The sequence below is a fragment of the Trachypithecus francoisi genome, unplaced genomic scaffold (genome assembly GCF_009764315.1).
Source record: "Trachypithecus francoisi isolate TF-2019V2 unplaced genomic scaffold, Tfra_2.0 Lachesis_group20, whole genome shotgun sequence".
NCBI classification, from domain to species: Eukaryota; Metazoa; Chordata; class Mammalia; order Primates; family Cercopithecidae; genus Trachypithecus; species Trachypithecus francoisi.
Genome location: NW_022681466.1, coordinates 69368145 through 69393304, shown reverse-complemented (window position 1 = coordinate 69393304; position 25160 = coordinate 69368145). Strand labels below are relative to the sequence as shown.

Here is a 25160-nt window from a genome sequence, read left to right as displayed (position 1 = left end):
CGACCTGTGTGCCAGGCTCTGCACACGCTGGCCTGTGTGGCCCTGCCACAGCCCTGCGAGTTAGCAGTCGTGTTTTCAGTCCCACGCAAAGGCGCAAGCACTCAGACAGCGTCGTTCTATGAGCATGGGTGTGTGGTGCCTCCCAGGAGCAGGGTTTTTAGCAAGGCTGCTGACATATAAACACACTCCCACCTCCAGAAGCAGAGGAGAGGAGCCCAGGGCCAGGGCAGGTAGCCCAGCAGGGACCCAGCACCCTGCAGGTGGGGCCAGTGAGTGTCACTTCTCCAGCTAGGGTCAGAGAGGAGGGAGAGGCAAGAATGTTGCAGGGGCGGGGGTCTCACAAGCTGGGGTGCAGCAAGAGGGAAGGAACAGGTGGCTGCCTGTCTGCAGGAGAAGCCGTGCCCATGTGTAGAACTGCTGTGGACCAGGGGGAGGCAGGGAGGGCACAGGGTGGTGAGATGGAGAGAGGGGGTCCTGGACTCACATGAACATTATCTTTTCCCATCACTTCTGCTGCTTTGCTGCCTGGGCTGTGGGCTGGCACCAGAACTGGCAAGCAGGGGCATTGGGAAAGATTCCTCAAGATTTCCCAAGCCGAAATTGCTTCTTGGGGTTCTTGTTCACGTCTGCCCCTGCTACCTGGGACCTCCTCCAGCATCCTCCTCCCCAAGGACTCTCTCTGTCTTTCTGAAGGAAGACCAGGCTGTTTCTGTATCGGGAGGCAGCGGGGACAGGGGTGGAACCCCTGGCCCAGGCAGAGTTCCTCGGCTGAGTGCTGGCTCTGCATGGTTATCTATTGACTGGCTGTGAACGCAGAGCCCACGGGGAAATGCTGGCCACTGCTCTGATTTGGGTGGCAAGAGCTGCTGCTGCTAATACATTAGACAGCTGCATGGACGCTGCTATTGATGAGGAGACCCAGTGACATGCCTCTGTGAAAATCCAGTGGCTGGCTTCCTGGTGGAGGGAGATCCCTTCCGAAGGCTGCCCCGGGCAGGACTTTAGTCTCTGGGGCAATGCCAGTGAGTCAGTGAGCATTAACTGAGTGTCTGCTGTATGCCCTGAGCATTAACTGAGTGCCTACTGTGTGCCCTGAGCATTAACTGAGTGCCTGCTGTGTGCCCTGAGCATTAACTGAGTGCCTGCTGTGTCCCCTGAGCATTAACTGAGTGTCTGCTGTGTGCCCTGAGCATTAACTGAGTGCCTACTGTGTGCCCTGAGCATTAACTGAGTGCCTGCTTGTGCCCTGAGCATTAACTGAGTGCCTGCTATGTGCCCTTGGCTGTACGCAGCCATCTCAGGGTATGTGGACAAGGGTGTGTCCGAAAGCCTGAGCTGCTGTTCCCGGCTGGCCTGAGTCATGCTGCTTCTAGGTGGAAAAGGAGACTCACTCCCTGCCAACTGTCCCATCGGAAAGTGCAGCAAGTCACTGAGAAGTGGGGCCAGCCCAGCCGAGGCCATGCTGCCACTGGCTGATTTCAGCTGCTGGGCACTGTCCATGCAAGGATCATTCACCCAGCACATTGCTCATGGCTGAGGCTGAATCATAGCCCTTCTCACCACCTGTGCCAGCCCCAGGCCATGGGGCATCTTCATTCCGACCCATTTCTTTTCTTTTCTTCTTCTTCTTCTTCTTTTTTTTTTTTTTTGAGATGGAGTCTTGCTCTGTCACACAGGCTGGAGTGCAGTGGCACAACCTTGCCTCACTGCAACCTCTGCCTCCTGAGTTCCAGCGATTCTGCTGCCTCAGCCTCCCGAGTAGCTGAGATCACAGGCCCGTGCCACCACGCCTGGCTAATTTTTGTATATTTTTGTTTTTCTTTTTGAGATGGAGTCTTGCTCGCTCTGTCACCCAGACTGGAGTGCTGTGATGCGATCTCAGCTCGCTGCAACCTCTGCCTCCTGAGTTCAAGCAGTTCTGTCTCAGCTTCCCGAGTAGCTAGGACTACAGGTGCGTGCCACCATGCCCAGCTAATTTTTGTATTTTTAGTAGAGACAGGGTTTCTCCATACTGGTCAGGCTGCTCCTGAACTACTGATCTCAGGTGATCCACCTGCCTTGGCCTCCCTTAGTGCTGGGATTATAGGCATGAACCACCATGCCCAGCCATAATTTTTGTATTTTTGATAGAGGCACAGTTTCACCATGTTGGCCAGGCTGGTCTCAACCTCCCGGCCTCAGGTGATCCTCCTGCCTTGGCCTCCCAAGGTGTTGGGATTACAGGTGTGAGCCAACGCGCCCAGCCAGACTCATTTCTAACAGTCATCTGAACATACTGTCTCGGGGAAGACCGATGAAATCGAGAAACACCATCTTGAAACTGCTAGACCACCTCCAACAGGACAAAGCATCCTTCCAGACGGAGCTTTCCAATAGCTCCTTCTCGGAGCTGCTATTTACTGGGCATTCCTACAGACCACGCCCTGGCTGGGCACTTCTTTCTTTTTTTTTTTTTTTGAGGCGGAGTCTCGCTCTATCACCCAGACTGGAGTGCAGTGGCGCAATCTCGGCTCACTGCAAGCTCCGCCTCCCGGGTTCACGCCATTCTCCTGCCTCAGCCTCCCGAGTAGCTGGGACTACAGCATCCGCCACCTCACCTGGCTAATGTTTTGTATTTTTTAGTAGAGACGGGTTTTCACCGTGTTAGCCAGGATGGTCTCGATCTCCTGACCTCGTGATCCGCCCGTCTCGGCCTCCCAAAGTGCTGGGATTACAGGCTTGAGCCCCCGCGCCCGGCCGGCTGGGCACTTCTTACACCTGTTCTCACCTCGTCTGCCTAAGAGCGCTAAAGTCAAGGACTATTTGATTCAATTTTTTTTTTTTTTTTTTTGAGACAGGATCTCACTCTGTCACTGAAGCTGAAGTGCAATGGTGCGATCTCAGTTCACTGCAACTTCCACCTCTGAGGCTCAAGCAATTCTCTTGCTTCAGTCTCCCGAGTAGCTGGGATGACAGGCACCCGCCACCACACCCAGCTAATTTTTCTATGTTTAGTAGAGACAGGGTTTCACCATGTTGGCCAGGCTGGTCTTGAACTTCTGACCTCAAATGATCTGCCTGCCTCGGCCTCCCCAAGTGTCGGGATTACAGGCGTGAGCCACTGCTCCCGGCCTGCTTCAATTTTCAGGTGAGGAACTTAAGAGAGGAATGAAGAGAAGTTAACATGCTTCATGCACCATAGCTGGGCAGTAGCAGTTTGCCCACTCCGCACACCTGGGCTTCGACCACCAGGCTCTGCTGCCTCCTGTGTGTTTCTGCTGCACCTAAACCTACATTGCTCTGCACCGCCTTGCAGCCGAAGGCTGAGTTCTGGTGTTCAGCATCTCTCAGGCCCAGGCCTCAGCTTTGCTCTCCCGTCTGATCTTCAGGATGTCTGACCCAGAGGCCTCCAGCCAGCTGGGCTGATCCACTAACTCTTCATTGACTGTGTGCCAAACGGATTCTCTTTTCTGCCTTTGCCCATACAGTTCCTGCTGCCACACCCTCCTTACCCCCTTCTGTTGATCCTCTAAGGTCTGTCTGGGATCTCATGTCTTGCAAAAAGCCTTCATTGACATTTTGGTTTTAAGATGTGTCCACAGATTCTTTGATGCTTGTCTCTTCAAGAGGTGGAACTTGTTGGGTGTGGTGGTTCACGCCTATAATCCCAGCACTTTGGGAGGCTGAGGCAGGAGGATCGCTTGAGCTCAGGAGTTCAAAACCAGCCTGGGCCACATGAAACCCTGTTTCTACTAAAACTACAATAACTGGCTGGGTGTGGTGGCGGGTGCTTGTAGTCCCCACTACTTGGGAGGCTGGGGTGAGAGGATCGCTTGAGCCCAGGAGGTTGAGGCTGCAGTGAGCTGTGATTATGCCACCACACTCCAACCTGGGTGACAGAGTCAGACCCTGTCTCAAAAACAAACCAAAATAAAAAGACGTGGAACCTAGGCCGGGCGCAGTGGCTCATGCCTGTAATCCCAGCACTTGGGGAGGCCGAGGCAGGCGGATCATCTGAGGTCAGGAATTCAAGACCAGCCTGGCCAACATGGTAAAATCCTGTCTCTACTAAACATACAAAAATTAACTGGGCATGGTGGTAGGCGCCTGTAGTCCCAGGTACTCGGGAAGCTGAGGCAGGAGCATTGCTTGAACCCAGGAGGCGGAGGTTGCAATGAACTGAGATCGTGCCATCACATGCCAGCCTGGGCGACAGAGTGAGACTCCGTCTCAGAAAAAAAATAATAAATAAATAAAATAAATACTGAAAAGCAAAAAGGGAAAAATCATCCGTACCTTCAGCCTCATTTTGTTGTGTATCCTTCAGGATATTTTTCTCCGTGGGGGTGATACACGCCCTCAGATGCAGTCCTGCACCTCTACACACAAACACATTCTGTTTAATGGAAACAATGGGATCATCTTGTTCAAAACCCTGTTTTTCTCACTTAGCAATGCATTGTGAATCTTTGCAGTAGCATCATGAACACAGCTCCTCTTGTGGTAGTTTATTGTAAGCGTGCTCCTGTGCCTTACTTACTTCTCCTCTCACGGCTGGGTACTTCCCCCATCGCTCACACTTTTTGGCCCATAAACAGTGCTGGGATAAACATCCTTGCATGTGTGTTCTTGTGGCATGGCCCGGATATTGTTCTAGGGTACATTCCTTAGAGTGGGTTTATTGGACCAAAGGACATGGATATTTTGAACATTTTGGACGCATGATGCCTTGAGGAAAGCTGTATCTGGTATGCGCTCACCCACAGCTCCTGCAGCCTGGGCGAGGAGCCTGCAGACTGGACACCATATCTGTACCATTTCTCCTTCCTGCCAGCAATATGTTCCTGCCACATACCCTTGCCAACACTGGTCGATCTGGTAGTGAAAGATGTTATCTTACTGTGATCTTAATTTCTTTTGTAACTAGAGAGGTTGGGCTTGTTTCCATGTGTTCATTGGTCATTTTATGTGTGTTCTTTAATCATTTGTTCATGTCCTTTGCACATTTTGCTGTTTGTTTTCTTTTTTTCTTTTCTTTTTTTTTTTTTTTTTTGAGACGGAGGCTCGCTCTGCCGCCCGGGCTGGAGTGCAGTGGCCAGATCTCAGCTCACTGCAAGCTCCGCCTCCTGGGTTTACGCCATTCTCCTGCCTCAGCCTCCCGAGTAGCTGGGACTACAGGCGCCCGCCACCTCGCCCGGCTAGCTTTTTGTATTTTTTAGTAGAGACGGGGTTTCACCGTGTTAGCCAGGATGGTCTCGAACTCCTGACCTCGTGATCCGCCCGTCTCGGCCTCCCAAAGTGCTGGGATGACAGGCTTGAGCCACCGCCCCCGGCCTTTTTTTCTTTTTTTCTTTTGAGACAGCCTCGCCCTGTCACTCAGGCTGGAGCGCAGTGGAGGGATCTCGGCTCACTGCAGCCTCCGCCTCTTGGGTTCAAGCGATTCTCATGCCTCAGCCTCCTGAGTAGCTGGGATTACAGGTGTGCACCCCTACGCCCAGCTAATTTTTGTATTTTTAGTAGAGACCGGGTTTCACTAGGCTCAAGTAATCCGCCCGCCTCAGCCTCCCAAAGTGCTGGGATTACAGGTGTGCGCCACCACGCCCAGCTAATTTTTGTGTTTTTAGTAGAGTTAGGGTTTCACTATGTTGGCCAGGCTGGTCTCAAACTCCTGGGCTCAAGTAATCTAACCGCCTCAGCTTCCCAAAGTGCTGGGATTACAGGTGTGAGCCACCGCACCAGACCCCTCATTTATTGATGTAACGGCTTTTGGATAGTTTGAGGTATAGTCTTCCAGATCATTTTCTATGAATTTATATGCATACATAATATAGGTAGCTTTATGGTGTCTTTTTTTTTTTTAAGAGATGTGTCACCCAGGGTAGAGTACAGTGTCATGATCATAGCTCACTGCAGCCTTGAGCTCCTGGGCTCTAGTGACCCTCCTGCCTCAGCCTCCTATGTAGTTAGAATTACAGGTGTGAACCGCCGTGCCTGGCTGTTTTTATAAAATTGGGATTATAATCAATGTATTGTCTCTGATTTCCTCTACCCCTCAACTTAATATATCTTGGAGAGTGTCATATGTAAGCAACATAAATCTGTTGCTGTCTTTTTGAATGATTGCATAGTTTTTTTGAACAGCTTTATTGAGATATAATTTGCATATCATAAAATCACCCATTTAAAGTGTACAATTTGGCCGGGCATGGTGGCTCACGCCTGTCATCCCAGCACTTTGGGAGGCCGAGGTGGGCAGATCACCTGAGGTCAGGAGTTCGAGATCAGCCGGGCCAACATGGTGAAACCCAGTCTCTACCAAAAATACAAAAATTAGCTGGGTGTGGGGGCGCACGCCTGTAATCCCATCTACTTGGGAGGCTGAGGCAGGAGAATCGCTTGAACCCGGGAGGTGTAGGTTGCAATGAGCCGAGATCACACTATTACACTCTAGCCTGGACGAAAAGAGCAAAACTCCATCTCAAAAAATAAAAAATAAAATAAAGTGTACAATTCAGTGGTTTTTGGTGGTATTCATGGAGCTGTGCAACCACCATCATAGTCAGTTTTAGAACCTTTTTATTGCTTTGGAATGAAATGCGTACCTTTTAGCTATCACCTTCCAACCCCCCATCCTCCTCAGCCTAAGCAATCCGTAATCTTCTTTCTGTCTCTATGAGGTTGCATACTCTGGACATTTGATAAATATGGAATCATGGTCTTTTATCTCTACCTTTTGTCTTTTTTTTTTTTTTTTTTTGAGACGGAATCTCGCTCTGTCACCCAGGCTGGAGTGCAGTGGCATGATTTCAGCTCACTGCAAGCTCCGCCTCCTGGGTTCATGCCATTCTCCTGCCTCAGCCTCCAGAGTAGCTGGGACTACAGGCGCCCCACCACCACGCCCGGCTAATTTTTTTGTATTTTTAGTAGAGACGGGGTTTTACCGTGTTAGCCAGGATGCTCTCGATCTCCTGACCTCGTGATCTGCCCACCTCGGCCTCCCAAAGTGCTGGGATTACAGGTGTGAGCCACCGCACCTGGCCCTATCTCTACCATTTTTCATTTGGTGTAATGCATTCAAAGGTCAGCAGTATTGTGGCATGTATCAGTAGGTTATTTTTCATGGCTGAATATTATTCCATCGTAGGGATATAGCATATTTTGTTTATTCGTCAGTTGATGGACATTTGGGTTGTACCCACCATTTGGCAAGAGTGAATACTGCAGTTATGAATGTTTGTGTACAGGTATTTGCTTGAGTACCTGCTTCCGATTCTTTTGTGTATGTTCCTAGGGGTCGAATTGCTGGGTCATGTGGTCATAATTCCGTGCTGAACTTTTTAAGGAATTGTGAAATTATTTTCCACAATGGCTGTACTGTTTGACATTCCCACCAGCAACAGATGAGGGATCTGATTTCTCTACGTCCTTGCTCACATCTGTGATATTCTGGTTTTTGATCATAACTATGTTAGTGGTATGAGTGGTATCTCGTGGTTTTGATTTGTATTTCCTGATGACTAATGGCTTGAGTGTCTTTTCATGTACGTATTGTTCCTTTGTATGTCTTCTCTGGGGATATGTGTATTTAGACCCTTTGCCCATTTTTAAATGGAATTGTCTTTTTCTTACTGAGTTGTAAGAGTTGGTTTTTGTCGAGACCCGTCCTTGATCAGATATATGATTTGCAAATATTTTCTACCATTCTCTGGGCTTTCTTTTGACTTTCTTGAGAGTAAGTATGAGGAATTCGTATTCACTTTTCTGTAAACGTTTGGTAGAATTTACAAATGAAGCCACCTGGGTCTGGGCTTTTCTTTGTGCGTCTTTTTTTTAATCGTTCATTTGATCTTTTTATTTGTTACATGTCTTTAGATTTTCTGTTTCTTACTGAGTCAGTTGTGATAGGTTGTGTTTTTCTAGGAATTTGTTCATTTTCATTGACGTTACCTAATTTATTGACCTATAGTTTATAGTACTTGTATTTTCTTCTGTGGATGTAGCTTCTTTTAACCAATTTTCTGCAGACGTTTAAGGTGTTTTTATTTTTTACTGTTAGAAACTGCTGCAGTGAACATTTGAGCCTGTCTTTGTGTACATTGCAAGTGTGTTACAGGATGGATTGTTAGGCGTGGAATCGTGGGTCAGAGGTCTGTGTATTTAACATGTTGATTATTTCTGTTCCATTATCCTCCTCCTGTTCATCTTTCTATCCTTATTGATTGGTATAAGCTCTTTACGTCTGGTAATCCTGGTCTCCTAAGCCTGGAGATGGTAAGAATGCCCCGCGTGGGTGGTGCATGTGCACCTGAGCAAGTTGGAAGAGGAGGTTTGCATCCGGATGTTTGGCAGCTCCCTTCTGGTTGAGGGAGTTGGATGTGGGTGCCCTAAGCCCATCTCTGTGCATTCATACACGGGGTTTCTAGATGCTGGATCCTGAACTGCTGGTAGGTCAGAGGCTTTTTGCCTCTGACACGCTGGCTTTGACCTGACAGAGGTTGTTTGGAGTCCACAGCAGGACTGGCTCTCCCCAGGAACTTCACCAGGCTCCTTCCCAGGGCGGTTCTGGGAATTCTGGGAACAATGGGAGCTCCAGGCAGTTCTGGCCCACGGGTGCCTGCAGAGGTAGGGAGAGTGCTTGGAGGCCCCACCTCTGCCCGAAGAAGAACCGAGGACACACACACACAGTGTTCCTCGTCCCTGCTTTCTTTTCTCTCGTTTTCACTGGGGACTGTCTGTTCTGGGCACTCATTAGCTTCCCGGTGCAGACGTGGGCAGTGACGTTAGTCTGAGGAAGGGTCGCTGTTTTCAGGGGATGGGAAGTGGGGTGGCCTCTGTGTGTTTTGTTGGGGTAGAGCTGCCAGCCCCTCACGCTTCCATTCCACTTCCCTTTTCTCCTTTTCGTTTTTCCCGGATACACAGGGTGGCACCAAAGTAGGTTAAAGGTTTGGACAAGTGCAATTGGGTTATTTAAAAATAACCCATCTAGGCCGGGCGCGGTGGCTCATGCCTGTAATCCCAGCACTTTGGGAGGCTTAGGTGGGTGGATCACCTGAGGTCAGGAGTTCGAGACCAGCCTGGCCAACATGGTGAAACCCTGTCTCTACTAAAAATACAAAAATTAGCTGGGTGTGGTGGCGGTGCCTGTAATCCCAGCTACTCAGGAGGCTTCAACCCGGATAATCGCTTCAACCCGGGAGGCGGAGGTTGCAGTGAGCTGAGATTGCGCCACTGCACTCCAGCCTGGGTGACAGAGCGAGACTCTGTCTCAAAAAAAAAAAAAAAAAAAATGGAAAAGAAAAAAATAGCCCCTCTAGGCCCCTGGAAGCCTTGGTCCAGGCTTTGCTTTACCAGTTTTAGGGTCCTAAAGTGGTGCCTTGGGGGCAGGGGACCGGGCAGGCAGAGGCAGAGGTGGCATGGCAGGCCCTCCCTCCACCTTCCCCGGCTGCTCTGGCCACAGCGGCTCTGCTTTGACTGGTTGGTTTTCTGTATCAGGGTCTGGAATGCTGCTTGTGTTGGACACCTTGGCCCCATTTTTGGGTTGAAAACATCCTAAACATGGCTCCTGCCAGAGGCTGAATCCCGAGGATGACAGGCGTTTGTGGAATTTGGCTTTTCCCAGGGCCCCGCAGTCCTCTTTCCTTGACAGAGGCCGAGTGTCTGCTCCCCCAGCACCGTTCCTTTGCCAGCCCAGGCGTGCCTTCGCCTCTCTCCCGTTGTATGGGGTGTTCGGCCCTCCAGCCCTGCAAAGGCAAAATCAAATTATCTTCTGTGTTGATCCAAGTGAATTTTGTTCCTGGAGAAGCCCCAGGCTCAGCTTCACGATAGTAGGTGAGGAAGAGGCTTTTGCGGTGGACCTCCTGGCTGATCCCTGCCTTTCTGTCCCCTGCTTTTGTCTTTCAGTCGTCGGAGTTCTTTGAGATGCTGGAGAAAATGCAGGTGAGTACGTACTCCCACCGCGGTGGAGAAGAAGCCCAGCCCCAGATGTGGGTGGCATAGGGAGCAGGCAGAACCCACGGGCAGAAGCCGAGTGCCCTGGAGGGAGGGGCAGAGAAGAGACAATCACATCCCCTTAGCCCCAGCAACCTGAGGCCATTTTACTCTTGAGCGCTTTGGGAAGACTTCTGTGGAGGGACAGGGAGGATAAAAAGCAGAACTTCCCCAGCAGGGCAGCTGGGGAGGCCATAAGCCCTGTGGATATGGAGGAGGGTTTGAAGGGTCCGTTGTTCCTGGAATGAGCCAGAAAGAAGGCCTGAAAGAACGAGCTGCTTCTTGGGGGAGTCATTTCGCCTGGGGAGGCAGAGGGGTGGGGTGGGAGGCCGGCCTGAGTTCAAATCCTGCACCGGACACTTACTAGTCCCAGTTCCTTGCCTGTCCTAAGCCTCCATAAATAAATAAGAAGGAAAGCACCCACTTACATGGTGGTTGGGGTGAAACAAGATAATCGGTGTGAGTACTTGGTAGACACTATACAAAAGTCGGTGTGTGGTGTGGGTTTGGGGGTTCTTTGCTCTTCCTCACCAGGGTCAGGGCTCCCAGGTAAGAGCCGCTGCCCTGCAGAGTACGTGCAGAGGCCCAGAAGGGTTCATGGACATGGGCAGGAAGAGTAGGACGACGATGCTGATAATCCACCTGTAGCTCAAGCACTTTGCTGGGCTCAGAGTTTGACAGGCGTCATTTCTTCCTGCTGAGGCCTTCGGAAGTAGGTGTATTATTATTATTATTATCCTCATAGGGACAAGTGAGAAAATTGAGGCACAGAACGATTAAAGGCAGCACTCAAAGGGTGCGTGGCTCATAAGTGGCTTCAGAGCCAGGGAGTCCAGCCATTATGTCATGATACTTTTTACCCTAGGTAGGTGCTCCAGGCTCAAGGGAGGAAGATTCTGTAATAATGGTCTGGAAGGTCCTAAGAGGAGGGGCAAATATAGCCCCCACGGCAGTCCTGAGATGCTGGGAAGCAGCCAGGTCTCCCTGAGGGTGGAGAGGGTGGGATGAGAGGGGAGGGAGGGGAGACGCTGTTTGAAGGGAAAGTATTGTTAGTGGCCGTGTCACCAAGAGCAAGTTATTAAAATCGTCCTCTATGCCCAGCCGCGTGTAGACGACAGGCTCATCTTCTATGCATTTAGGGAACTTACGAGCTTGCGGACGCAAGGCTGGCACGCGCCTGAGTGATGAGGGGTGGGGGATGGTAGATAATTAAGTGCCCAATTGCTTGGAGCAAAGCTGGGATTTTCACCTCTAGTCAGTGGGATCCTGGCTCTCTGGGAAGCTGGCAGGGGGTTCACAGCCCACCCAGCTTTCTCGCCGGTGGCTCCTCAGATCCTCTCTTCCTTCTCCCCCAGCTGGACTCCCCTTCCCACAACTTTCCCCCACACAGGGTCTCTCTGAGCACAGCATTCAGCCCCAGTTAGCCAGCCTCAGAGTGTCCTGTGGAGTAGAGGCTGCCGGGTTTGTCTTTTCATCTAGACTGGGCGCTTTCTAGGGTAGGGGTCTTGTTTTTTCCTCCCTCTGTCTCTGCAGTGGCTGATCCCCATGGGCGGGGTGTTTGTTCCATTTCAGTTGAGACTGTTGAAGCCACATTTCTGGGTGTTTAAGTCTGTACCCTGTGCCCCCTGGGCCCAGCCTCAGAGGATTCACTGTTAGTAAGAAGCTCACGTCTGGGGCGCTGATGGCCATGGAGTGCCCGTGTGGGCCTTGAGCCTGGGCTCCATCTCTCTTCATCTTGCATTTGTGGAAACTGAACCTCAGAGCAGTGAAGTGCCCGGGTCACTTTGCTAGTTGTGAAGAGCTGAAACTGGAACCCAGGATTCCCGATTCCTAGCCCAAGAGTCTAGGAATTGCGAGAAGGCAGAAGCTTTGGACTCCTTCAGTTCTGGGTTCAGGTTCTAACCCTGACACCTTCTAGCTGAGTATCCTCGGTCAAGTCGGTTTCCCTCTGTGAGCCTTCATTTCTTCATTGAGGCTCCGGAGAAGGGGACATAAAGATAATACCTATTGTGGCCGGGCATGGTGGCATACACCTGTAGTCCCAGCTATTCGGGAGGCTGAGGCAGGAGAATCTCTTGAACCCGGGAGGCGGAGGTTGCAGTGAGGGGAGATTGAGCCTCTGCATTCAGCCTGGATGACAGAGCGAGACTCTGTCTCAGAAAAAAAAAAAGACAGTACCTCTAGCAAAGGCAGCACATGGAGGAGAGAGGGCCCAGTGCTGGACAGTGGCTCTGCGGTAGGTTATTAGGGGAGGGAGTGGTGTGGCAGAGGGGATAGGAGGAGGTTTGCTCTCCTGCCTCGGGGCTGTTCCCAGACAGGGATGACTAATGCAGGCCAAACAGAACAGACTTCTGCCCTCACTGCCCCCACCCGCCATCCACCCAGTGTGCCAACTGGGACAGGGTCTGTAGGGCCACCCGGGTGGCTTTCTCTATGTGTGTGAGAGGAACGCCTGTTCAGTGGGAAAGGCCGTCCCACGCCCTCCTGAACAATGCTGCGAGGTGACTCAGCCCAGGGAAGTCCGGAGAGGCAGCGTCTCAATCTACCCAGTTAACAGGAGCCCTGCTGTCCACAGAGTGTGGGGTACCTCATGGACTTGGTGAGCCGGTGACCCGGCTTCAAATCTAGGCCCTGCCACTCACTGGCTGTGTGACCTTAGGCAAGCAGCCTCCTTCTGGGGCCCCAGTGTCCCTGCTGGTGGAAAGGTGCCGTGAGTTTCAAAGGAGACCACAGAGAGAGCTGGCTTGAGAAGGTTAAAATCCCTGTGCGTTAGTGTTTTGATCAGGCGGAAGCTGCTTCTGGACTCCTGCTTCAGAGGGGAACTGTTTCTTCTAGTTTGTGTACCGTCTCGTACTGTCACCCGATTTTCTCAGACAGTCTTGGAATCACCACGTGTTCCCCTCCTGCACAACACAGTTCAGTCAGAACTCAATGATAGAACCGGGACTGGGACCAGGTGCAGTGACTCACGCCTGTAATCCCAGCACTTTGAGAGGCCAAGGCGGGTGGATCACCTGAGGTTGGCAGTTCAAGACCAGCCTGGCCACAATGGAGAAACCCCGTCTCTACTAAAAATGCAAAAAATTAGCTGGGCATGGTGGCACATGCCTGTAATCCCAACTACTTGGGAGACTGACGCAGGAGAATCACTTGAACCCAGGAGGTGGAGGTTGCAGTGAACCAAGATCCCACCACTGCACTCCGGCCTGGGCAACAAGAGTGAAACTCCATCTCAAAAAAAAAAGAAAAGGCTGGGTGCAGTGGCTCACATCTGTTATCCCAGCACTTTGGGAAGCCAAGGTGGGTGGATCACCTGAGGTTAGGAGTTCGAGACCAGCCTGGCCAACATGGTGAAACCCCATCTCTACTAAAAATACAAAAATTAGCTGGGCGTGGTGGCGCATGCCTGTAATCCCAGCTACTTGGAAGGCTGAGGCAGGAGAATTGCTTGAACCTGGGAGGTGGAGGTTTTCTGTGAGCTGAGATCGTACCACTGCCCTCCAGCCTGGGTGACAGAGAGAGACTCTGTCTCAAAAACAAACAAACAAAAAGAACTGTTGGATAGGGCACTGCTCCCCAGAAGTGAATTCTTCAGATACCTGTAGATAAATTCCCTTAGTCGAGTCCCAGGCATCATATCTGATCCTTGCAGTCATCCTTGCATTAGTGGGATGAAAGGTGAGTGTCTAATCCTCATTTTACAGATGACACTGGGGGCTCCAAGAGGCTATGCTTTGTCAAGGGTCACAAATATAAGCTTGCAGCAGAGTGAGGGCCAGCACCAGGCCTCCCGCCTGTCCCCTGAAGGCCTGTTGGCATGGGGTCTAGAGCGCTGGCTCTGACACCAGCAGGTATGACTTCCCATGTTTCCCCTCCCTTACTGGCTCTGTGATCCTAAGACATATATATATATATTAATTTGAGATGGAGTTTCCCTCTTGTTGCCCAGGCTGAAGTGCAATGGTGCGATCTTGTCTCATTGCAACCTCTGCCTCCCGGGTTCAAGGAATTCTCCTGCCTCAGCCTCCTGAGTAGCTGAGATGACAGGCATGTGCCACCACGCCTGGCTAATTTTGTATTTTTAGTAGAGACGGGGTTTCTCCATGTTGGTCAGGCTGGTCTTGAACTCCTGACCTCAGGTGATCTGGCTGCCTTGGCCTCCCAAAGTGCTGGGATTACAGGTGTGAGCCACTGCGCCCGACACGACAGATATTTAAGCTTTGAATGATAATACCGCCTCCTTCATAATGACCCACAACATTTGTTATGTACCAGTCAGTGTTCCAAGTGCTCAACCCCTTGTTCATCTTTAACCTTCACCACCATAGTCGATACCATCATCGTTCCCATTTCACAGATGAGAACACTGAGTCACAGAGAGGTTTCTGTGACTTGCCAAGGTCATCAGGCTGATAGGTGGCAGTGCTGGGATTTGAACCGTGGTGATCTGTCTCAAGTCTGTGCTGTTAGCCCAGCGGTGCTGCTGCCTCGCCGGAGGGTGCTGGGAGGCCCGCCCGTGGCCAGGTGTGATGTGTGCAGGCCCAGCCTGGGCCAGCTGTGGCTGCTGCTCTTGTTACTAACCCCCTGTGAGGCCAGGTGCTCTCTATCTGGCCCTTTCTTCTGACCTCTGCTTTTCTGTGGATCCTGTTTTCCTTGTTTCTATAGGGGATCAAGCTTGAAGAGCAGAAGCCGGGACCCCAGAAGAACAAGGTGGGCTGGGTGGGGGAGGGGGTGGCCCGATGGCCCTGGTGAGGGGCCAGGGTGAGAGGAAGGCCGGAGGAGCTGCCAGGGTGCTGGGGTCTTCTGTCTCACACTTGTCTAACCCTGACTCACAGCACGGCCGCTTCATGACTGCCTTGTCAGACCAGTGCACGGTGGGCAGCAGAGGGGTCCTGGCTTGAGGCCTCAGGGCAGCTTCCGAGCAGGCTGGGGGTGGAGGCCGCGGTGGGACCTCAGGCTTGGCTGTTTGGCCCGGCTCTTCCCCACCCTGTGCAGTGTGTAAGGGTGTCAGGCTCTGCCCCAGGTTCCAGTGGGTAGTCAGCTCTCAGCTTCAGGTTCTGTTTCCCAGCCCAGGGGTGCCACTTCTCACTTGGAGGCCAGTCCCCCTGCCTGGAAAGAGGTGCTGGGGGAGACGAGGGGTCGTTTTCCGGAATGAGCGTTCTAGGATGAGAAGCTGGTATTATGTGGGGTGAGAAGTTCAGCGCCTTCGGATACTGCATCGTCAGCTGGCAGGGTTTATGTTCCGGTTCTGTCAGTTTGGAGAAGAACGGGGGGGATGTCAGATCCCAGAGCTGATTCTGAGCTGTTCTTCCATTGAATGTTCCTCCCTCAAAGCCCCAGTGTATCCCCCTTGTAAGACCTGGAAACAGTGGTCAGACTTTATGGGCGCTGCCGGGACTAACAGTGGCACCGTCTGGTTTGTCTTGCAGGATGACTATATCCCGTACCCCAGCATCGACGAGGTAGGTGCCATCCCCTCCCTCCCACCCGCTCTGCAGCCTGCTCTGGGTCCCTTCCCTGGGGAAATGATGGTGATGGGCTGTGCCCAGCCCCCCATGGGAGAGAACCTTGGGCCTGGGACCTCTCTTCCTGTCTTTGCCTTTGTATCCTCAGCTTTTCCATGTGTTAAGTTGGGGGTGCTCATTTAGGCCTTGCAGCCCTGGGGCTACAGGGTTGGCGAATGAAATGTGGGCCTTGGAGGAGGGGTTCATGTCACTGCCTTTGGCCTCAAGTACCAGTGGGTACCAGGCCCCACTCCTGGGAGCAGTACAGAGGGGACACCGCCACTGGCCCCCTCCCTCCCCTGCGGTCCCAGGGCCAGCTGAGTGCAGGACCCTCCCTCTACCTTCAGGTTGTGGAGAAGGGAGGCCCATACCCTCAGATCATCCTGCCACAGTTTGGGGGCTATTGGATTGAGGACCCGGAGAACGTGGGCACCCCAACATCGCTGGGGAGCAGCATCTGTGAGGAGGAGGAAGAGGACAACCTCAGCCCCAACACATTCGGCTATAAGCTCGAGTGCAAGGGTGAAGCCAGGGCCTACCGGAGGCACTTCCTAGGGAAGGTGAGGCTGGGGGAGAGGAGCTGCTGGGGTTGGGGGCAGAGGCTGGGGACCCTGGGAGAGAGGAGGTATCAGGGGTCGGGGGAGAGCCTGGGGGAGGCTGTGGGAGGGTGGGGGGAGGGGCGGGGACCCTGGAGAGAGGAGATACCAGGGGTCGGGGGAGAGGGGGAGAGCTTGGGGTAGGCTGGCAGAGAGGAGCTGCCAGGGGTTGGAGGGGAGGCTGGAGGAGAAAGGAGCTGGCGGGGGTTGGGGGAGAGGCTAGGGACCCTGGGAAAGAGGAGCTGCTGGGGGTGAAGGGGAGAGGCTAGGGGAGGCTGAGGGAGAGAGGAACTGGCAGGGATGGGGGGAAGGGTTAGGGCCTTGTGGGAGAGGAGCTGTGGGGGGGGGGGCGCGGGCGGGGGAGGGACTGGCAGCCCTGGGAGAGAGGAGCTGCCGGGGGTGGGGGAGGGCACAGTGGCCCACGGTCCTCTATCCACTGCCCCCCTTTTCCTTTGCCTCTTACCTCCTTCCCAGTCTGTCCTTTCATTGCTGCCTGCTGCCGTCTTAGTTGGAGAGGTCTGACTGGCTCTGTCCTGGGATAGGGGACATGGGGCAGGGGAGCCATGCAACAGTCAGGGAGGCCCAGTGCCATGAGTCCTTGTGGGGACCACCCCCTGCAAATGTTTCAGGAGGCGATGGAGTGGGTAGTGTTTGGGGTAAAGGACGGTTGGTGGAGTTTTGACTGTTCAAGGACGGGTGCGGTGGCTCAAGCCTGTAATCCCAGCACTTTGGGAGGCCGAGACGGGCGGATCACAAGGTCAGGAGATCGAGACCATCCTGGCTAACACGGTGAAACCCCGTCTCTACTAAAAATACAAAAAAAAAAAAAACTAGCCGGGCGAGGTGGCGGGCGCCTGTAGTCCCAGCTACTCGGGAGGCTGAGGCAGGAGAATGGCGGGAACCCGGGAGGCGGAGCTTGCAGTGAGCTGAGATCCGGCCACTGCACTCCAGCCTGGGCGACAGAGCGAGACTCCGTCTCAAAAAAAAAAAAAAAAAAAAAAAAACTAGGCGGGCGAGGTGGCGGGCGCCTGTAGTCCCAGCTACTCGGAGGGCTGAGGCAGGAGAATGGCGTAAACCCGGGAGGCGGAGCTTGCAGTGAGCTGAGATCCGGCCACTGCACTCCAGCCCGGGAGACAGAGCGAGACTCCGTCTCAAAAAAAAAAAAAAAAAAAAAAAAGAAAAATATGTTATCACACCTCAGAAGTCTGTTTCCATCTAAATCACGCAAATCTCTCCGTCCTTATTTAGTCAGGTCCTCTGAGTACTTGTACTGCATAGTGTCTGTGAGCCTCTGATAGCTTAAAAGTGACAAAATTACATTAAAAAAATATATTCTGCCCTTCGGACTTACCGGGTTCTTGATGTACTGAGGGCAGATTCTGGAAATCTGTAGCCTGAGGCCGCTTTGCAGAGTCTTACATGAGGGGAGGCTGCATCAGAGCCCCTGGGTCTTGTTAGCATGCAGATTCCAGGGCCCCAGCAGGTCTGGGGAGCTGTATTTTTCGCTTATGTTCCCCTAACCAGGGAGTGACCCACTGGCTCAGGACACCTCCGAGCTCCCCTGGCTGGAGGTACCAGGGTTCCTCCTTGCTGTCTTGCCCCAAATAGTCTGAACTGGTGAGGGCCGTCCCCTGGGAATGAGAACGTGGACTCAGTGTCTTGTGGTCAAGAACTTGCCCTTCAGAGGCAAGGCAGATGTGCGTTTGAGGCCCAGATCTGTCCCTTACTCGTCGTGTGACCCTGGGCAGTGATTTAACCTCCCGGACCATTGGTTTTCCCATCTGTGAAACAGGGATGATGTTCTCTCCCGAATAAAGTTGTGGGCAGGAGTGAAGGAGACAGGGGGTATTCAGCCCCTAGCACGGTGCCTGGCGCCTCCTGAGGATTCAGCCGGCAGTACCTGTTAATGTCGTCATTGTCGTCAGTAGCATCCTTCTCTTTCTTGTTGCTGTGGGGCTTTGCGCTCCTGGTGAAGGAGGTGGTTTGGGGGGAGCATATCTGGAAGGTTTCTTCTTCCTTCCTGCTCACACCCGGTTTCTCTTTTTAGGATCATCTAAACTTCTACTGTACTGGCAGCAGCCTGGGGAACTTGATCCTGTCCGTCAAGTGCGAGGAAGCAGAGGGGATCGAGTACCTCCGGATCATCCTCAGGTAGGGCTGTTGTGCTGCTTGAGGCCACTCCTCTTCCAGGCAGGGTGGTGTGGGGGCTGGGATGGGACTCAGAAATACCAGACTGACCAGTCTGGTCTGGGTGCGCTGGCGGGGACAGGCCTGCTGGAATCCTGGGGCTATGTCTGAAGTTGCCTAGCAGGGAGACCCACATGCTCCACCAACTGACAGAGGGGCATCCAGGTCTCCAGGGTCACCAGGACTATACCCCTCCCTGCCCCTCTTTCTTACAAGTCCATGGCTCAGAGGAAGACGGGAAGAAAAGTAGGGATGGTTCAGTGTGACTCATCCTGGTGAGACGCAGCTCCGAGTCCTAGGAGAGGGTTCGCCAGAGCGCTGCCTGTGGTATACGTCTCGCCAGGAAAAATAGTGTTTGTTGTATGGGCTGGGTTCCCTGAGACGCAGGGATGTTCACAACAGGAACGCTGATTTACGGCGGAAGCCAGGGCACCTCTCTCTGGATTGTGACCTTCTCAAGGGCAGGAACTGGAACTGGTTTCTGTTTGGCTTAGCTAACATGTTTTGTAAAACCTCCTCTGTGCCAGGAACTGTGATGGGTGTTAGAGATACCATGATGGCTGAGACTTGGTGCCTGTTCTCTGAAAGGTGTATGGTTTCACGAATGTAATGTGTGTCATGGGTATGATTTTAGCAATATGCACAGGTTGCTATGGGGGCACAAAGGAGTCTGTGTCTTATTTATCTCTGTCCCTGGTGGGGTGGTGCTCAGCAGAATACTGTGAACCTGTCAAGCTCTCAATCCTTATTTGTGGAGTCTAATTGAAAATTCATGAAGGTATTTGGAAAAGAGCAATCAGATTTTTTTTCCTGCCCAAATTTTGAGATAAATATGTGAGGGAATAAGGACACACAACCCCACTTTGGGAAAGGCGGGGGGCCGTGGTTTGAGAATGTTGTCAGCACCCATCCATCCAATCTTAGTTTGTTTCTTATCAAGAAAGGAAGCAGTTTTCTCTACAGAGGTTCACTTGGCTGGAAATCGTATTTGTAAGGCATGGAAGAGTCAATTAAATAGCAAGAGCCAATTTTCTGAGGGGTTAATACCTGGATCTCCATCTCCAAATAGTATTTCCAGCTAGGTGAACCTCTGTGAAGAAAATTGCTACCTTAATACAATTCAGACCAAGATTGGGTAGGATTTTTGAATAAGATGACAGCGGAATACAAAGATCTACCCGCCTCTTTCTAACAGTATATCCTACATTAGGACTGGAAATGCTGCTCTGGGGCTGGAAGCTAGAGAAAGATGCCAGGCACACAACACATACTTTGATGGTTTTTCTTTTTTGTTTTGTAATCTATGGGAAAGTTAGGACTAAAAGTAGGTGAATATTGAGAGTTGAACCCCAGTTTCCCTTCCTTAGAAAGCAGTATCATGGCCAGGCATGCTGGCTCACGCCTGTCATCCCAGCACTTTGGGAGGCTGAGGCGGGCGGATCACGAGGTCACAAGATCGAGACCATCCCGGCTAAGACGGTGAAACCCCCTCTCTACTAAAAATACAAAACAAACAAACAAAAAAAACAAAACAAAACTAGCCGGGGGTGGTAGCACGCACCTGTAGTCCCAGCTACTCAGGAGGCTGAGGCTGGAAAATCACCTGAACCTGGGAGGCAGAGGTTGCAGTGGGCCAGGATCATGCCAGTCGAGCCTGGGCAACAGAGTGAGACCCTGTCTCAACAACAACAACAACAACAACAACAACAACAAAAAAAAAAAAGAGGAAAGCAGTGTTGTATGGGAATATATGCAGTGGGAGACTCTAGAAGAATCCTGTCCTCTTTAGGAGTGAGAGTGAGCCCTAGAACAGCCAGGGATCTTTCCACATGGAATTATGTTGTGGGTCAACAGCATTTGAAATCAATGCCCCAGGAAGCCCAAGGGCAAGCTCAAATGTGGCTCTCCTAGATAGAAAGCTAGTGGGTAGGGTGGTGACGAGAAGCCGTATACCAGCTCAGAAGTTGGGCAGTCACATCATGTACCTGGAGTGATTGCCAGGCCAAATTGGAAACCAGACATAAAAAATTGGCTCCACGGTTTAGCAGCTTTGCCAGACACAAAGAAGAAATTATCCAGAAATGAAATTCCCCTGCTGGCAGTGACTACTGTCCAAACTTCTTCCTCATTCCCCATAGACTTCTGGATTTTTTAATTGATGTACCAAATTTATAACAAGCAGCTCTCCAGTCTAAGATCTAAGTATTCTAACAGCCTGTGTGTGCCATGAGAGTAGCTAAGAAGAATCTATCCACAGTTTGGAGACAACAAGCCTGTGTGGATTTCTTCTGTTTCACGTTTGGATATAAAGAAGAAGAAATTTTACAGGTTTGTAAAAGAAGAGATTCTGCATCTAAAAAAGCATAAACTAGTTAGAGAATAACAGAGTTTTGAAAAGTATTTACTTTTCCAGAAAGCCAGGTAAATTTGAGATATTTATTAACTTTGAATTTTCCACAAACCTCTAGAAAAAATACACACTAAAAAAGGAAGATAGAGTGAGCCATCAGAATGGGAGACAACAATGGCTGGTTAAGTAAGGAGATGATAAAAGAAAACTAAAAATGGTCAAAAAGAATTTTAAATGGTATATGAAGCAGTAAAAAGAATCTACTTTGTAGAAAATCCAGTTATTAATATGGGGAACAAGTTTAAGAAACTCTCACATAATTCAAAGGAAACACAACAACTTTAAAATAATGAGTGAGATTACGATGAATATGGAGGGTAGTGAGTAGGAATTACACATGAATAATTGATGTTGTTAAGCTGATTGAAGACTTAAATCTGAAAATCAAAATGACTCACCCATTAACAGACAAAGTCAATGAAAGGAAATTAATTGCTGGATGTACTTTGATGAAAATTTAGTATTTCATAGATATAAAGTTACTGGTAGAATGGAAGCATTCCAAATAGTAAAAGAAGACAAAGAAAATACACATGTAGAAAAAGAAAATAAAGGAATAATAAATAAATATGATAGAAGTGTGAGTACATATGTAATGATAATAAATATAAATAAGTTAAATTCCATTGTTAAACAACAAAGATTCTCAATTTGGGCCATCTCTCCAAAAAACCTACACATATTGATCTATATTTTATTAAAGAAAGTGAGAATATTTGAAAATTGTTAAGAAAAAAATTAGAAAAGTCAAATACAAAAAGAAAGCAGGAGTGGCAATATTAATATAGAAAAGTAGAATTCAAGGCAAAAAAAGTAATCGGTGTGATAAAGAGGGCTATTATGCATCTTTTCATAAAAGGTAAAATCAATAATGAAGATATTTTATATCATCAATAGTATATATTATAACATAGTATATGTATATGTACTTATGTATGTAATGATGGAAAAATTCACAGAATACAATTGTAATGGTAGATTTTTAACACACATCACTTGACATATCAATACTAGAGTTAGAAATGATATTTATTCATCTTATTAATGTCAATTATATACATATTTTTCTATATATATGTGTGTGTATATATATGTGTTTCTGTATCTAACTATCAGACTTTGATCCTCTATCAGATGTTGCTTCTTTTCAATTGCCTTTGGAATGCTTACACAAATTGACTGCATAGTAGATCAGTGGTTTTCTGTGGACCTGCTACATCAGAATCATTTTGGATCTTTAAAACAAAGTAAAACAAAGCAAAAACAAACAAACAAACTCAAGAAACAAAAACCAAAACCTAGACTTCCAGGCTCCAACCCAACCATTTGAAACACACACACTAAATAAATAAATAAGATATGTAAATATATATATATATATATATATTTTTTTTTTTTTTTTTGAGATGGAGTCTCTCTCTGTTGCCCAGGATGGAGTGCAGTGGCGCAATCTTGGCTTTTTGCAACCTCCGCCTCCCAGTTCAAGCGATTGGCCTGCCTCTGCCTCCCAAGTAGCTGGGACTACAGGCGCATGCCACCACAGCTGGCTACTTTTTTTGTGTTTTCAGTAGAGACGGGATTTCACCGTGTTTGCCAGGCTTGTCCGGAACTCCTGACCTCGGGTGATCCGCGCACCTCTGCCTCCCAAAGTACTGGGATTACAGGCGTGAGTCACTGCGTCTGGCCTAAATATATATATTCTTATTTCTTTCCTTATTTCCATGGGATTCTATAGAATTCTGTAACTTGCTTCTCTTAACAATATATCTTAGAGATTTTTCCATATTAGCATATAGAGAATGTCTTAATGTATTTTACTGCTGCATACTATTCCATTGCATGGATGTGAAATAATTTATTTAATACATCCCCTGGGCCAGGCATGGTGGCTCACACCTGTAAGTAATCTCAGCACTTTGGGAGGCCAAGGCAGATGGATCATCTGAGGTCAGGAGTTCAAGAGCAGCCTGGCTAACATGGCAAAACCCTATCGGTACTAAAAATTGAAAAATTAGCTGGGCATGCTTATGTGTCACTATAACCCTAGCTACCTGGGAGGCTGAGGCAGGAGAATCACTTGAACCCAGGAGACGGAGATTGCAGTGAGCTGAGATGGCGCCACTACACTCCAGCCTGGGCGACAGAGCGAGACTGTCTCAAAAAAATAAAATAATAAAATAAAAATAATAATACACCCCTTGTTAATGACCATTGCCAATATTTTGGTAACACGGCAATGATTAAATGAATAACCTTGTGCAGACATCAGTTTTTATGGATTATGATGGTTTCTCAGATGAGATACCTAGGTTAAAACATAACTGCATTTGTATTTTGATAGATAATGTTAAATTACCCTTTGTAGGGCTATATAAATTTGAACTTTCACCAGCAACGTATCAAAGTGCTTTTTATTCCAAAGCCACTTCAGTAGAATGTGTTGTCAAACACTTGGATTTTTGCCAATCTGATAGATGAGGATAGTATTTAGTGTTGCTTAAATTTATAATCTTAATATGAATCATGTTGGACATCTCTTCATATATTTAAGAACCGCTTCTATTTATTTGCAGTGAACTGTCTGTTTATAAGCTTTGCTTCTTTTTAAATTGGGCTGTGGCCGGGCGCGGTGGCTCAAGCCTGTAATCCCAGCACTTTGGGAGGCCGAGACGGGCGGATCACGAGGTCAGGAGATCGAGACCATCCTGGCGAACACGGTGAAACCCCGTCTCTACTAAAAAAAAATACAAAAAACTAGCCGGGCGAGGTGGCGGGCGCCTATAGTCCCAGCTACTCCGGAGGCTGAGACAGGAGAATGGCGTAAACCCGGGAGGCGGAGCTTGCAGTGAGCTGAGATCCGGCCACTGCACTCCAGCCTGGGTGGCAGAGCAAGACTCCGTCTCAAAAAAAAAAAAAAAAAAATAAGTAAATTGGGCTGTTATTTAAGATTCTATTTTTTAAAATCTTGGCTAGGCACACTGGCTCATGCCTATAATCCTAGCACTTTGGGAGGCTGAGGTGGGAGGATCACTTCAACCCAGGAGTTCAAGACCAGCCTGGGCAACATAGGGAGATCCCGTCTCTTAAAAAAAAAAAAATTAGCTGGGTGAAGTGGCACATACCTGTGGTCCCAGCTTCTCAGGAGGCTGAGGCAGGAGGATTGCTTGAGCCTGGGAGGTAGAGGCTACAATGAGCCATGGTTGTGCCACTGCACTACAGCCTGGGGGACAGAACAAGACCCTATTTTTAAATAAATAAATCAAATCAATCAATCAATCAACCTATGTAACTAACTTACTTGTAGGTAATTACTGATAGCAGCTATATTTAGGAACTTTTGAACCATGGAGTAAACCTAAATACATTTCAAAGAGCAAACTCTCTGCTGGATGTATTCACCTTCAATTTGATGATAAAACTAGCAATTAATAACAAAATAATGATTTTAACAACCCACTAAACCACTCAGAAGTAAACAGTACCAATACTTTCTTTTTTTTTTTTGAGACGGAGTCTCGCTCTGTCGCCCAGGCTGGAGTGCAGGGGTGTGATCTCAGCTCACTGCAAGCTCCGCCTCCCGGGTTCACGCCATTCTCCTGCCTCAGCCTCCCGAGTAGCTGGGACTACAGGCGCCCGTCACCTCGCCCGGCTAGTTTTTTTGTCTTTTTTAGTAGAGACGGGGTTTCACTGTGTTAGCCAGGATGGTCTGGATCTCCTGACCTCGTGATCCGCCCGCCTTGGCCTCCCAAAGTGCTGGGATTACAGGCGTGAGCCACTGCGCCCGGCCTCTTAAGTAGCTTTTAGGCCAAAGGGAATAGAAGCTGCAGTTACAGAATATTTATAAAGTAATGACATTTATAAGATTATACACAAAACCTTTGGGTTGTATTCAAGCAATCCTTAGAAGAAAATTCATTACCTTAAATGGTTTCCTATTAAATAAGAAAAAAACTACCAGGCGTGTTGGCTCAGGCTTGTAATCCAAGCATTTCGGGAGGCTGAGGCGGGAGGGTCACTTGAGTCCAGGAGTTCGAGACCAGCCTAGACAATAGAATGGACCTCATCTTTACAAAAATAAAAATAATAATAACACAGTAAAATAAAAATAAGAATGGTACTCACGAGTTGTTATTATTGTTAGCATCTTCTCCATGTCTCATTTTCCTCCTCTGTGAAATGATGATGGGAGCATGTACCTTGAAATTATTGAGTGCTTACGTGTCCTGGTGAGTGAGGACTTGACATATTGCAGCTGCTCAGTAATGGTGGCTATTATTATTATTATCATCAATATTGTTACCTAAAGAAAGCCAGAGGAAGGAATTCACAAAGATTAAAGCAGAAATAAGTAAACTAGAAATAAAAAGAATTTGAGACTTGATACACCTAGGTTTCTTTTGGAAGAAGCAATAAGATAGGTAGCTAGCTAGTTGAATATAGATGAGAAGAGAAAATAAGAATATACAAAATTAGGCCGGGCGAGGTGGCTCAAGCCTA

The 25160-nt window shown here is 49.4% G+C and overlaps 1 protein-coding gene across 4 annotated transcripts in view; it reads left to right on the top strand.

Moving 5' to 3' along the window:
* Nucleotides 1–25160, top strand: part of RAP1GAP2 (RAP1 GTPase activating protein 2) — a 195590-nt gene that overhangs the window by 102616 nt on the left and 67814 nt on the right. For 3 of the 4 annotated variants that reach the window (XR_004430896.1, XR_004430895.1, XM_033185102.1), the window contains exons 3-7: nucleotides 9880–9915; nucleotides 14632–14676; nucleotides 15396–15428; nucleotides 15818–16030; nucleotides 18114–18217. Coding sequence is in view for 1 of the 4 variants with exons in the window: in XM_033185102.1 (XP_033040993.1) it covers nucleotides 9880–9915; nucleotides 14632–14676; nucleotides 15396–15428; nucleotides 15818–16030; nucleotides 18114–18217 (431 nt within the window). In the remaining 3 variants the exon portion in view is untranslated. The remainder of the gene's footprint in view (nucleotides 1–9879; nucleotides 9916–14631; nucleotides 14677–15395; nucleotides 15429–15817; nucleotides 16031–18113; nucleotides 18218–25160) is intronic. The other variant, XR_004430897.1, reaches the window with a different exon arrangement.